Source organism: Chelon labrosus (genome assembly GCF_963514085.1).
Source record: "Chelon labrosus genome assembly, chromosome: 18".
NCBI lineage: Eukaryota > Metazoa > Chordata > Actinopteri > Mugiliformes > Mugilidae > Chelon > Chelon labrosus.
Genome location: NC_140351.1, coordinates 5,593,333 through 5,606,784, shown reverse-complemented (window position 1 = coordinate 5,606,784; position 13,452 = coordinate 5,593,333). Strand labels below are relative to the sequence as shown.

The 13,452-nt window shown below is 46.9% G+C and overlaps 1 protein-coding gene across 1 annotated transcript in view; it reads left to right on the top strand.

Annotated features, from left to right (window-relative positions):
* Positions 1–13,452, top strand: part of LOC311503862 (partitioning defective 3 homolog) — a 364,850-nt gene that overhangs the window by 104,242 nt on the left and 247,156 nt on the right. The window contains exon 3 of the mRNA XM_084566761.1: positions 11,413–11,587. Within this exon, the coding sequence (XP_084422887.1) occupies positions 11,413–11,587 (175 nt within the window). The remainder of the gene's footprint in view (positions 1–11,412; positions 11,588–13,452) is intronic.

Here is a 13,452-nt window from a genome sequence, read left to right as displayed (position 1 = left end):
GCGGTATTTGCTTCTCCTGTCAGTGGTCATAATGTTGTGCCTGATCGGTGCAGATTAATAGATAAATGAAAAGGACGTACCAAGGATCAGGTGCGGCTGCAGCAAGGTGGATAGACAAAGAGAGAGAGAGACAAACAAAGGACCTGCCTTTATAGACTATAGCCCATGAGCCGGCACAGGTGCTTGTCAATCAAGCTGGAGCTGGACTCAAGGAGCGTCAACACAAAACAGGAAGCAACAATCATTAACAGCTACTTCTGCTGCACGGGATCCGCACAAATCCACTTGTGGCAGTGCTCTGTCTGTTCTTGTTGAGCACACGGAGTCGAACACACTTAGTTGTACAATTCATTCTCTCCCAAACCCAGGCCTGCGCGTTTCCCTCCTTTCTCGTCTCCCCGGGCGTTTCAATGTGTTACTTAGAAAGCGCGACTTCTCACATTGTGTGTGTTTACTCCCCTGCCAACGCACACACATAAGGACGGGCATGCTCTCTCCAGCAACCCCCCCCTCGCTTCACCTCCCTCTCTCCCCCCTCTTCGCTTCCTCTCCCCTCCAGGCTAAGGCCACTCAGGCCTGCAGATGGCAGATAATGACAGTGCTGTCCCCACTGGCTAGTTGTGTGCATGTGTGCATGTGTGTATATACATGTGTGTGTTTTGGGTGTTGGATCTGTCTCTGCTCCGTTCAGTGCCAGCAGTGAGGCGTTTAGCTCCACTTGGCTACCTCCTTGCTGGCTGGTTGACCGTGTCACTAGTTGGCTCACGTCTCGTCGGTGTACTAGTAGCCGACACACAGAGCAGAGCGCTCGGTAATACGCCAGCTGATGGGCCGACCGACTGGACCCCGGTCTGGGTTTTGCCAGCTTATTCATTAGCTGATGCATTCACTGGCTGATTAGCAGTCAAGCTGAGCACCTGACATGCTGATTGACAAGTTGACTGGCTTAGTGGCACAACACTGACAGCTGCTCCGCCAGGAGACAGGTAGGGATATGGTAACTAGGCGATGGGAGTATAATACCAATTACAGGTGTTTCCAGTGTCTGTTCCCTTCAGTCTGATCCTGCTTGTATTTCTGTTCCTGGTAGTAGAGACTTCCCTTCCCTCGAGGTGGAATTAAATGTGAATGCAGTCAGTTTCCTTTTTGGAGCGGAGGAACACCATACACAGCTATACCAATCAGGCATAACATTATGACCACCTTCCTAACATTGTGTAGGAAGTTGGGACTCATCAGAGAATGGACATGGGCCTTCTGAGGGTGTCCTGTGGTGTCTGGCAACAGAATGTTGTTAGTGGGGGGCCTGTGGGTCCTATGGGTTGAGCGGTTGGCCCTCTGTGGATCATCCCACAGATACTTGATCAGTTTGGGATCTAGTGTATTTGGAGGCTAGGTCAACACCTTGTGCCATCTTGTTGTTTCATGTTTTTTGAGTTGTTCCTAAACCATTTTCTCCATCAACAGTGTCTTTGCTATGGGGTGGGGGTGCCTGGTCTGGTCTAGGTGGGTGCTACATGTCTAAGTAACATCCACACCAATGAATGCCAGGTCCAAACAGTTCCCAGCACAACATTGTATTGTCACAAGATGAGGTCAATGTTATTCACGTCTCCCGTCAGTGGTTTTAATGTTGTGCCTGATTAGTGTATATGGCCGTTTCGTGATATTTAATATATCTTCTTAGTCAGACTTTTCTAGAGCTAAAAGGGCCAATAGCCAGATTTTTCTGTCTTCACTGCGGCTTAATAAAACCCCAGATCCTACATTTCCATAACAGGCTATGTCATTCATTAGACTTTCCATTCCTGGTAAATGCCCACATCTTTCAAGCGGCATGCATCCAGTTGGGGAACGCAGGATTTCTGTTTCAAATTTGTAGCTTCCAGAGCCAAGCTGGGGTTACCCCGGTGCCATCATTAGGGTTGTTTTTCTCTGACTTTAAAAGCCACATAAGTCATCTAGCAACTGTTGCCAATGCTCCTTTTGATAATGATAATACTCTACTAGTAAGTGACACTCCCTTTAACCTAGCAACACACAATTATGACATTTAACTAATGTGTGTTGCTGTCTCTTGGTAAAATAATGCCATTTCGCCCAATTATATCCAGTGAGAGAATTCTTGAGTAGTCTGCTTTAAAATGTTAAATTATCTTACTATCCAATACCATTCCTGTTTATTCTAGTGCTTTGTTAAATTTCATCATTGAATGTGGGGTAAATGCACAGCACAAAGCAGCAAAGCCCACCAATTTACCTTGTATTTAATGTATTCCAAGCACACTGAGGTATTTGTTTTTGAAGTATATTTGACTGGAGTTCAAAGTCATCGCGTTTGCATGTAAAGTAGTCTGTGCTCACGTACAGCCCTCTGTTGTTGGTCCATGGCCCCCGGGCTATTCGGCAGCTCACCCGGGGCCGTCCCAGGTGACGGGGCCAAGGCCACCCGGGAGGGATACCATAAAAAGAAAAAGAAAAATCTAATTTGGTAGCAGTGTATGCACCTGAAAGCCAGAAAATGAATCGTAATTCCCGACTTTGAGCATTTCTTCCGAAATCGGACTTGTTTATGGATGGGTGTTTGGCTTCCTTTACAAGGACAGGCCTCTCTATGCAAATAATGCAGTTTACAACAGGTAAACATATAATATATTCAAAAAGTGTTTAAAAAGGCAACTGGATTTGCAGAGTTGTTTTTTTTTTTTAAAAAAGCACATTAACCTTAGACTTTAGTGAGGCACTCTTTGTTAGCATGAGTCTGATGTTTGGGTCATATATATTTTGACCTTTCATCACAGCAACAGACACACTTCCCCTTGTTTTCCATTGGGTCTGAAAAGTGTTCTTCTTTGGTTCTGCCATTTTTGGACGCCTGTGGCAAAAGTCTTCTTTGATTAATCTTGTTTTGTGGAGATGTTGCAGCGTTTACAGACAACCATTCAAACTCACATGCACACCTACGGCCAATTTAGAATCACCAGTTAAGTACCCGGAGAGAACCCACGCACAGGCAGAAATGTTAAGAAGTTTCTGCATGCCAATTAGAAAGGCAGGTTGTAGTTTGGACGCAACTGGTCTAGAACATTCATGCACATTCCAAGTACAATGGAAACAACTGCAGCTCTCTAACTGATCAGTGTGTATTGGATGTGAGCTATTGGTGCGATCCTCTGAGAACCAAAAGAGTGAGAGTTATTCTTTCCACCAACTTCCTGACACCGGTAATACTTAAGCAATTAGGGAAAGAGTGTGTGACGCGACGATTCCTCAAATTAATGATCGGGTCTGGCCTTGCTAAAGGTACGAGACACCCGATTTCCATGCGCGTCGACCAAAGAGGATGCGTGGCCTTGACAAGGATACGGCCCTCCCTCTCTGTCTGCTGCACTCCCCTCTTTTCTCTTCCCCTCCATCTCTTTCCACCAGGGAGGCCTGAAAATGTTTGAAGCTTTCTCTTTTTTCTTTCTCTCTCTCTCTCTCTCTGTGCCGAGGTCCCTGGATGTGGACTTTTTAATTACTCTCTCCTAGCTTTGTGCATAACCAATGAAAGATTGAAGGGCACTTCCCTCTGAACGGCACTGTTAGAATATGGGTTTTTCTAATGCTATCGCTTTGGGAGAGGAATACTAATACGCAAACTGTGACTTTTTGTGCGCCTGTGTGTTTGCAGCTTGTTTGCGAGTAGGTGGGTGTGCTCACGTACTCAAATCCGTGCTTGTGTGTGTTTGCGGCCCCGAGACAGAGCGTCTGGCCGTTGTTTTGCATGTGAATCAGGATCTGGGGAGGAAAGGCATTATTAGATTGGGTGTGGGGGGGCGGCGGCGGCGGCGGCGGTGGGCGGACGCGCCGGATGAAGACTGTGGGAGAAGGTACGGGTTCATTGCATTGATTAGATTTCTTAAGGACCAGTTTGAGGGTGCAAACTTGAAGGTGCCCTCAACAACTCCGTTTAGACTGCAAAGTGAATACAGGCTGGCATGAAAATCAATAGAGGGATACCACAAACAAATCATCAGACTACAAAAACTATTTTGGGGCCTGCATTTACGGTGCAGCCAGTTGTAATGCCCTTCACAGGAAATAAAAAAAAAAGGAAAGAAAGTGCATGCAACAGAAGAACATCTTAAGTTTGGAGAGTACACTAGCACATTTCTGCACACCTAGAATAATAATAATTAAAATGATTAAGTGTAGACGGCGCTGATGGAACAAGATTAGTTCAGCATTATTTCATGCGTCTGCTCGGTGTTAATTAGTGTCGGGTGATTGATGGTAATTCGGCCCATCCAGGTCGTAAGGTGCTCATCGTGTTCCTCACTTTCCTACGGACACCCACCCGAACTGCTTCCATGAGTATGTCATCATTTTTTTTATTTTCTTCTCCCTGCCATTGCTCCCTCCTCTCCCGTTTCGGTCTTTCACTCTTAATTTGCAGACAGCGAAGGCCCTTTGTGTGCCTCCATAAAAAAAATAAAATAAAGGGATTATATTTATTTCCCAGGGCTGAATTTGGTTGAACTGTACATATGGCCAGAGGTTATAAGGTATTAATATACATGGAGGGACGTGTTGAGAGGGGTTGGTGGGGGCGTAGTGGGAGTTTTCCCTGCTGTCAGCACTGCGTAGGTAGCGTTCGCACACGGCGCTAATATGTGTGAATTCATTTCCCCGAACGCGCTGGGAAAACTTCAAAGGCAGGGACGAGAACTTCCTGTAGGATTTGAAAGGGATGAGTCTCTAATCTGGTTAAACTTTGCTTGCTCCGTGCATTTTTTCCTCGCCGCCTCTCCGTCCGTCCACCGTAACGCCTCCCCCTCCCGCCTTTTATTTTCTTTTCCACCCCCTTTTCTTCACCCACCTCTGCAGCTACACTCGTTTGAAAGACGTTAAAGAAACGATGACTTAATGTTTCAGCGGGGTGCGCCGGCGTAAACCAATCTCGGGACCTGCGTTGGCTTGTTTTGGGGGATTATATTTCTTTGAGCCTGTCATCTCCCTGCTCGTATAAACTCCCCCCTTCCCCTTTCACTTCCACGCCGCCCTCCTCCGCTACTGCCCTCGCAGCTCTAAACCGGAGGATGTATTCCGTGTGTCGCAGCATCTTTGAGCATTACATTTGCTTTGCGGTGTGTGTCATCATTTCTTTTTTTTTTTTTTTTTTTTTTTGGTGAGCAAGCCTTTCCGGGCGCTCTTCCCTCGCATGGAGCCCGTGTGACAGCACCTGAAATATGCATATGTTTCCAAAGCGATGCAGGGTGCCATTTGAGGGTTATTCGGAGCGCAAGTGATGGCAGGCCAGAGTGCTTGAGACTTATTCTCTGAATATTTGATGGTCTTAATGAGCAGAGGAAAGAAAAAAATACAGGACTAAGCACTTTGTTGGTTCGCTCGACTCATGGCGTGTGAGAAATAATGGACAGGATGAAATGATAAAATATTGAAAAGTGTGTCATAACTCTAGGGTAAGAGGAGGCAGGTCTGCGCGGCGTGATGGTGCTTAATGTCGTAAAATATTACAGGAAAAGGTCACGTTCTGTTAGATAAGTGTTCTAATGTGTGGGAAGGTCAAGACTCCAGCAGCAGTTGTAGTGATTTCGGCTTGCGGCCTTCATAGAGAAACACACTGCAACGAGCAGTTTAAATGATGCATGAAATAAAAAAAAAAAGGTGTCATTTTAAATGCAAACGACCAATCACGTACATGCACATACACTGATCAGCCACAACATTAAAACCACTGACAGGAGAAGTGAATAACATCGACAATCTTGTGACAAGTCAATGTTCTGCTGGGAAACCTTTGGACCTGGATATTACTTAAACATGTAGCACCCACCTAGACCAGACCAGGCACCCCAACCCCATAGCAAAGACACTCCTTGATGGTTTACAGCGGCCATCCCCAGCAGGATGCAGCCTGACACAGAAACACACACAAAAACGCTTTAGGAACAACTAAAAAAAAAAAACATGAAGAACAGCACAAGGTGTTGACCTGGCCTCCAAATTCAATAGATCCCAAACTGATCAAGTATCTGTGGGATGATCCACAGAGGCACCTCCCCTCAAAGGCCCCCACTAACAAGATTGTGTTGCCAGACACCACAGGACACCCTCAGAAGGCCCATGTCCATTCTCTGATGAGTCACAACTGTTTTGGAGGCACAAGGGAGACCTACACAATATTAGGAAGATGGTCATACTGTTATGCCTGATTGGTGTATACATATAAGCCAATGGGCCACCTGCAACCAATTACATGCATCCAGGAGACACCTAAATGTGTGGGTAGGGTATAGTATCATGTGGTTTCAGGCCTGTTATTGAACCAGACAGCCAGAAGAGAGGAATACCCAGCAGAGATCAATGGTAAGAGAGAAGATAAAACAATAAAAACACTGAAAACATAAAAGATCCAAAGGTGTAGTGTATGCAAAAGGCCCGGGCTGCTCCCCCTGCAGTGAAGAAAATATGATCAAAGACTGCACTCCATTGATGAGCGAAGTGCAGGTAATTGATTGATGTTTAAAGGTTCCATTAGAAAGTGAAAGGCGGTAAATGAACGGATGGATGGACAGACAGATAGATGGATGGGTAGACGGTGTGCGGGTGAGGGATGGCCGATCCGCAGCCATTACTCAACAAGTTCCGAGTCCTTGGACTTTTCAGGTGGAGTAAGTGGCTCTCGCAGTTTCCACCGCCGCCACCGCCACCACTGCACCTGTAATAACTTTGTGCCCCCCGGTGCCCTTGCAATAAAATGATGATAAACGACAGGGAGGGGAGATGAAACCCCGGTGTGTTTGTGTGGCTGTGAGGGTCTGCGTTTTCCAGCAGGGACAGTATATATGTGAAACAAACATTAACTTGTTCATCGTGACAGATAACTTCTTTCCTCTCAAAGGAAAAAAAAAAACAGAGAAGTGATGCTGACATCATGGGACAGAACTCAGCATCTTAATCTCATCCTCCCATTCTTAAGTTCTAATCACTGCTCATTAGACACACATTGGATTAGTTAAGTTTTGGATCTGGTGGGAGGAGGAAAAACAACAATAAATAATCTTGCCTCCGAGGAGCTGACTTTTTTATGCGCCGCAATAAATATTCACAGCAGGACGCGGCCCGGCGCGCGACTTAAGATGTTCCCTTTAATTGAAGGTGTGCATCGAGCAGACAGGTTTCCCCGCGGGTTGACTCGTGTCAGCCGCCCCCCCTTCCCGGCTATGAGAAAAGCCGCGGATTAGCGCCGGAGCGTTGCGGCGCAGGTATTACACGTCTCCGCCGTCGGCCACCGGCCGCCGCCCGCCGCCCCGGCGACTGCTAATAACCTCTGTTGTCTCGTGTCTTCAGAGCTCCCGCTGAACGCTCGGGACGGCTGTTTTGTAGCCGTGCCAGTCCCAATGCCCGGGCCCCCTGGCAGATCAGAGGCTCTGGAGCTGGGTGGGGTGCGTTTGGTGGAGGAAAAAAAGATGGAGAGAGGTTGTCAAAACAGCTCCTCGTTCCCCTCCCCCCGCACCCCACCCCCAGCTGCTTTCTTTCCATTCCCCCTTCTTCTTCTCCTCCACCACCTTGCTGCCAAAAACCAGAAGGAGATCAAAGAAGGCCAACATGAAAGCATCCCTGAGATTCTGTTTTTTCGGCGCCCTGTCTCCCTTCTCTCTCCCTCTCTCTCTCTCCCTCTCTCTCTGTTATAGATATGGAAATGCTGAATCCCAAATACAACTTGTTCCGAGGCTGCACAGAATGCCCAGCCTCCCTCTCTTCTTTTCTCCTATCCCACGCCTCTTCTCACGCCTTTATCATCGTCTCTTTCTCTCTCTCTCTCTCTCCATCCCTGCCTCTCGCCTCTCCCCTGCTGCAGCCCTCAGGCTTCCAGGTAGATAGCGCTTGATTGGCAGCTGCTGTGACAGTCAGTGGAACAGTCTGAGAGTGGATGAGTGTCAGCCTTGCTCCAGGGGCTTAAGGCAGCGGCAGTGTTGTAGCTCCCTGCTGGAGAGAGAGCGAGAGAGAGAGAGAGAGGGAGGCAGAGAGAGGCCCATGAAATAACTCTCAGTCAGTTCTTCTCTTTTCCTCGCTGCTCTCAACTGAAGCAGGTAGGAGCTAAATAGGTTTTTCAAATCACTCCAGAGTTTATCCTGGAGACTGGAAACTGGAACATTTCTTCAGCTCACATCCTGTAATGTGCTCCCCCCTCCCCCACCTCCCCTTTCCCTCGCTCCTCTTTTCCCACCTTTGGTTTTGATAGAAGTGTGTGCATGTGTGTTTTATTTGCAGGTTGCAGCATCTCCTTAAAACTCCCTTTCGCCGCCTCCCCCCCTCCCTATCTCCCCCCGCATCCTCAGCCTCTGCTGTCACGCCACTTGACAATTAGCCACGCCGCTCCGCTGAGAAACTTTCCCCCTTCCTTTGAAAAACTTCTGTACGCGGCCCTGCGCGCCAGCCGTGCGGCTGCCACGGGGAGGGGGAGGGGGGCGAAGAATAAAACAAAAATAAACGTGAAATCGTCTCAGTTCTAAAGTGGCTGTGACCAATTCCCAGATGCGGGGGGAAAGTGTTTTGTGATGGCTTTTTACTGCGTTGCCGCTTGAGCTCTGTCCCCGTCAACAGAAAGAGTTGCGTCAGTTTTCCCTCCGGCCAAGAGCGCCCTGCTCTTAGAGGACGGGATGGAGACGGGAAGAGAGCCTGGAGAGGACGCTTTAAAGGGCGTTTCTCAATACCTGGCTCCCACGGCACGCTGCACATGTGTGTTTATTAGTTTATTACACCTGCGCAAGTCGAACAAAGGTTCAGGGCCTTTCCAAATCCTTCTTCCACCCTTGTTTGTATGCATTGGTCACAGCTGACATTAATAACTCGGAGTGTCGGAGCTGCGGCGTGACGGATAAACGCAAGTGTTTGCAATCAAAAAGAAACTTTTTTTTAATTTGTTAATTCAACTCATGGTAGACTGAGACTAATACGATATGCATCAGCGCTAAAGACTTGATGTAAGTGATGAAATGATGGCTCATACCCGTGCCTGCTGCATCCATCTTTCTGATATGAGCTCAAGTAGTTTCCAAAGTTGGTATAAATTAAACCGTGCTATTGAAAAACATTTTATTGGGGGCTAATTTAACCTGACCTCAGGTGAACTGATCGATTGCGGGCACTGCAAAGAAACAAAAGACGCCTCCACTGCCTGAAAACCAGCTGATCGTCCCATTTTCCTTTCGGGCTTGCGAGTTGGAAGACTATAAAAAGCCCTCGGATCTCCGAGCAGAGGGGACCTTTCACGGTTTAGGGGACGGACGAGCACTTTCGAGAGCCCATAAATATTGGATGCGGGATAAATGCGGGCCCATTTGATTACGAAATGGAGGGTGTGTGGATGAGTTTAGCCGCGCATGTCCGATACCGACGGAGTGCTCTGGAGTGTCTGCTGAAAAGATGCAAGGCCCGGCGAAGTGGACCTAATTAGAGGGATTTGGAATGTGTTTAAAAATGAATCACAGCGACAACAGCATTCACCACTTACTCTAAATGGGCAGCTGGCAGGCAGAGGGCTTGTCGGGATGCTAAATAGTCCCCGCAACATATGAATGGGAGGCCTGATTACTTTGTCGCTAATGATTCATTGGCTCGAACGTACAGCGTGAAAACCTGTGAGGAACGGCCCTTCACTCTGGTTAGTCTTCACGGCTGCCTCTGCGTCTTCGCTAAGCTTAATATCCCGATGAAAATATGTATCCAAAGCTGTATTTTATCACTCAAGCAAACACAGAAACTCTCAAATTCCCAAAATAACCAAGCGTTTCTTTCACCGAGCCGCACTCATTGATATTTTTACCTCTACGTGCGGTTAAACACAAAGCCTCCTTTCAAGCCTTTCCACGTTTAACAATAACCCAAGCTGCTGGATATTACCTCCTCAAACTGCCTGATTTCCAACACTGAGGCCTTCTTATTCTTATTTTGTCGCAGCAGATCTCTTTCCTTCCTGATTGCCTCTCCGGAGCGCTGAGCAAATTTGCGATAAACCCTTACAACCTGAGGAATGTAATTTCGAGATCGGAATGGAACGTGATTAGAGTGAAATGGGCGAAGCCTTCAGTCGGTGATGGAGACGGCGTCGGAATGCGAGGAAACGTCTTAGAGGGGAAGAAAATAAATAAATAAATAAATAAATAAATAAGCAGTCTGCTTTAATTGTGCAAAACCAGTGTGAGAGACGTCGCCGTGAATTACAGCGGCGGTAAAGCACGCGGGCACGCTCGCAGGAAGGCATAAATTCAGACGCAGATGCACGTACACACTTAAGCATCATCCTCCGCATATGAATTGAATATATATCAAAAAAGAGAGAGAGGAGCCGGGGCTTCTAAACTTGTTTATATGCAGATTTGCGAACGTCGCGGTGATGGAAAACAGCAAATACACGGAAAACACTTGTGCTATTTTTACCTTCAGACAAATAAGAATGGGGGATACACGAAAGCTGTTTGCTCCCAACGGCGACTAATACCTTCTTTGTTGGTTGCTCTCTCAAGGCTTTCCATTGCATAGATTTGCAGGCAGCACAAAGTCATAAAAAGGCACTCATCTCAAGTCTGCTGTATTATACATACTGTTGTCGCAGGTAACATAGTGTGCTGCTCTGTCTGGATGGAGTAAGAGGTTAGGCCTCTTGTTAGTTGTCTAGTAACAAGGTATGCTAGCTGCTACCTGCACTACTACAGGTTCCACAGTATTTCCTTAACTCTTATGTTATCTGTTGTTTGTGAAAGAGGAGTCTAGTGTTTCTGAAGGGCCGCCGTCTTGTTAAGGTGGCTGATGATCAGTCATATGGAGACCTGTCCCCTCCTGGCCTTGGAAACCTTTGCTAGAATGGGACATATGCAGATGTTGGGCGTTTATCAGTATGCACTCTTTTCTATAAAGGTCTTCTTGTTGATTTGATGGACTGAAATGTCATCAGTCGCTGCCTAAGTACGCATCTGACCAATTGCCGTCCCTCATGTTCTTGCCCCGCCTCTTTGATCAAGGATGCATCAGGAGGTAAATTGCGTGGACTTGGGACGGCCAGGTATCCCAGAATGCATCTCGCGGGCCTCATCAAGTACGCTGCTGTTAAAATTATGGAATGTCCTACCTATCGCTGGTACTTCAGATCCCAGCTGGACAAGTCCGACCTGCCAAGGCTGCGAGTCCAAAGTTTGTTCCTTGGTACTGATATCCGGCTACAGAGAGAGAGAGTGTGTTTTACTGCAATATTCGTGATTCATGTTACTGCACAACATAATGTTATGCCTGATCGGTGTATATAAAGAATAGTAAAGCATATAGAGTACCCGCACACAGTAGCTGTAAGTATTAACACATCACTCCAAAACACTCACAAATACTTGTTTTCATTCATCTTTCCAGCTGGTCGCAGTGTACGAAGAGCAGGATCCACACAATGGAGGCGACGGTACCAGCGCCAGCTCTACAGGCACCCAGAGTCCAGAACCGTACCCCAGCGACATGGGTTCAGCCTCGGCCTTCCAGCCCTACCAGGCCGCCAGCGAGATCGAGGTCACTCCGTCCGCTCTGCTATCCAGTGAGTACCAATGACGATACCACCTTGAACAGTATGACCTGACCTTAAGAGGAAGTTATTATCACAGTTGTGATGATGAATTTTTAAAAGCGAGACCGAATTAAGTGTTTAATTCTACTACAGCTTTTCACACGCCGCTAAAATTGCAATTACCCCTGGAAGTATGAAAAGAAATGTGAAAAACTCATATTAAACTGCCACCTCCACTGGAATACTGTAGAGCTTGAAGTGAATTTTCTACCTTCCAGCCAAAGCAATTCACGTTATTGAAAGGAACGGAATAAAATAGAAAAAGCAGTCGTCTGATGCAAGAAGTGAAAAATTAGCATCAGGATGACTAGCACCTTAAGGCCGGCGCTGTGATTTCTTACGAATGAGCAGGGAATATGTGCCACGAGCAGGATTTCAAAATGCAAAAGGCTTTAAAGGTCAGGGACATGAAAGCTGATATCTGAAAGCTAAAAGTTACTTGTGAAGCCAAGCATAACAAAAGGGATTGAATCCGAACCGCAGTCAGGACCGAGGCTTATTTTCAGCTTTTTATATGTGTGTTTATTCTTTGGTATGAAGTTCAGGTAAATTCAATTTTAGAATTGTAAAGTTATGTTATTGTTCTGAGTTGCCAAAACATATCTGATTTATTTAGTTAGGAGGTTTTTGTTGGTGAACTGTGTAACGGGCCGGTGTAATCCTACCTGAAGTAAAACCAAAATACAAAAAAAACAAAACACAAAAGTCAACTTTTTCCACTCCACTCTGCAAACCGGCCAGACAGTGTTTTCTTTGACACGCTCCGGGTGTCTTGTGTGGAATCGAGCGCCTGTCAAGGCTGCGCAGTGTGTCCGGGGACCGGCATTGCACCAGCTTAGACAGGCAGGTAGGAACTGAGACGACGGAAAGAATTGAGACGCGGTGAGATGCTCAGTCATGCATGAGCAAGAGCACACATGCCCGAGCAAGGTGGACGCGCACGGGCTCACGCAGCCGGGACACGGGCGAGCGACTCGGCCGTCGGTCGTGTCCGCGTATTCGCGTCCCGTGAAGTGGAACCGGTGAGCTGATGCAGAGCTGTCCGAAAACTTGAAAGGACACCTCAGACGCTGAAAAGCCCGAAACTCACATGCAGGTTTGGACTGACACGCTATCGCACATGAACGAACAGTTGACTCCCGCCTTAACATAAGAGTTCTCTCCGGCCTGATAGACTGCGGAGACGGATGGAAATTGTCCTTGAGAATGTTCCAACGGCAGCCTGGAAGCAAAGCAGTGGCACACTTTGAAAAGCAGATTGGTTTGATGCTGTCTGACCTTAATGTCAAGGAGCTTCAAACAAACCAACGTTCAAAATGTGACTACGATTTCTGAGACATGATGTGTCTTTTATCCCCTTCCACAACAAAGACTCTGCAGTAATGATTTGTTGCTTCTACAGCTGTTTGCATACGGGGAAACGATAACTTATAAATACCGTCCACTGAAAAAAAACTCCATTTAAAGGGGAACTACTGTTTTTTTACAACCTGGACCTTATTTCTGGCATAAAATACAATCGTTTACTCACCCATATAACTTTTGTGTCATTTGTAGACCTTTGGGAGATATTTAGATCTGCGTATATCCATATAGTGGGAGTGACTGGGGCACCGAAACGCAGCCTCTAAATAACGCATTATCTGCCACGAAACTTGTTCATTTCACCAATTTTTTGTTATCGTACGCTAGTGCTATTCCCCGTTGAGTTACCTGTTATCATCTTCCGGGGTCTGTAGATTGACCTACAGACTCCGGACGATGTCTTCCAATCTGGATGATGTCATCTCTGAGCGCCGTGCGCACCCACGACGGTCGGCTTGTTTACCTGTACT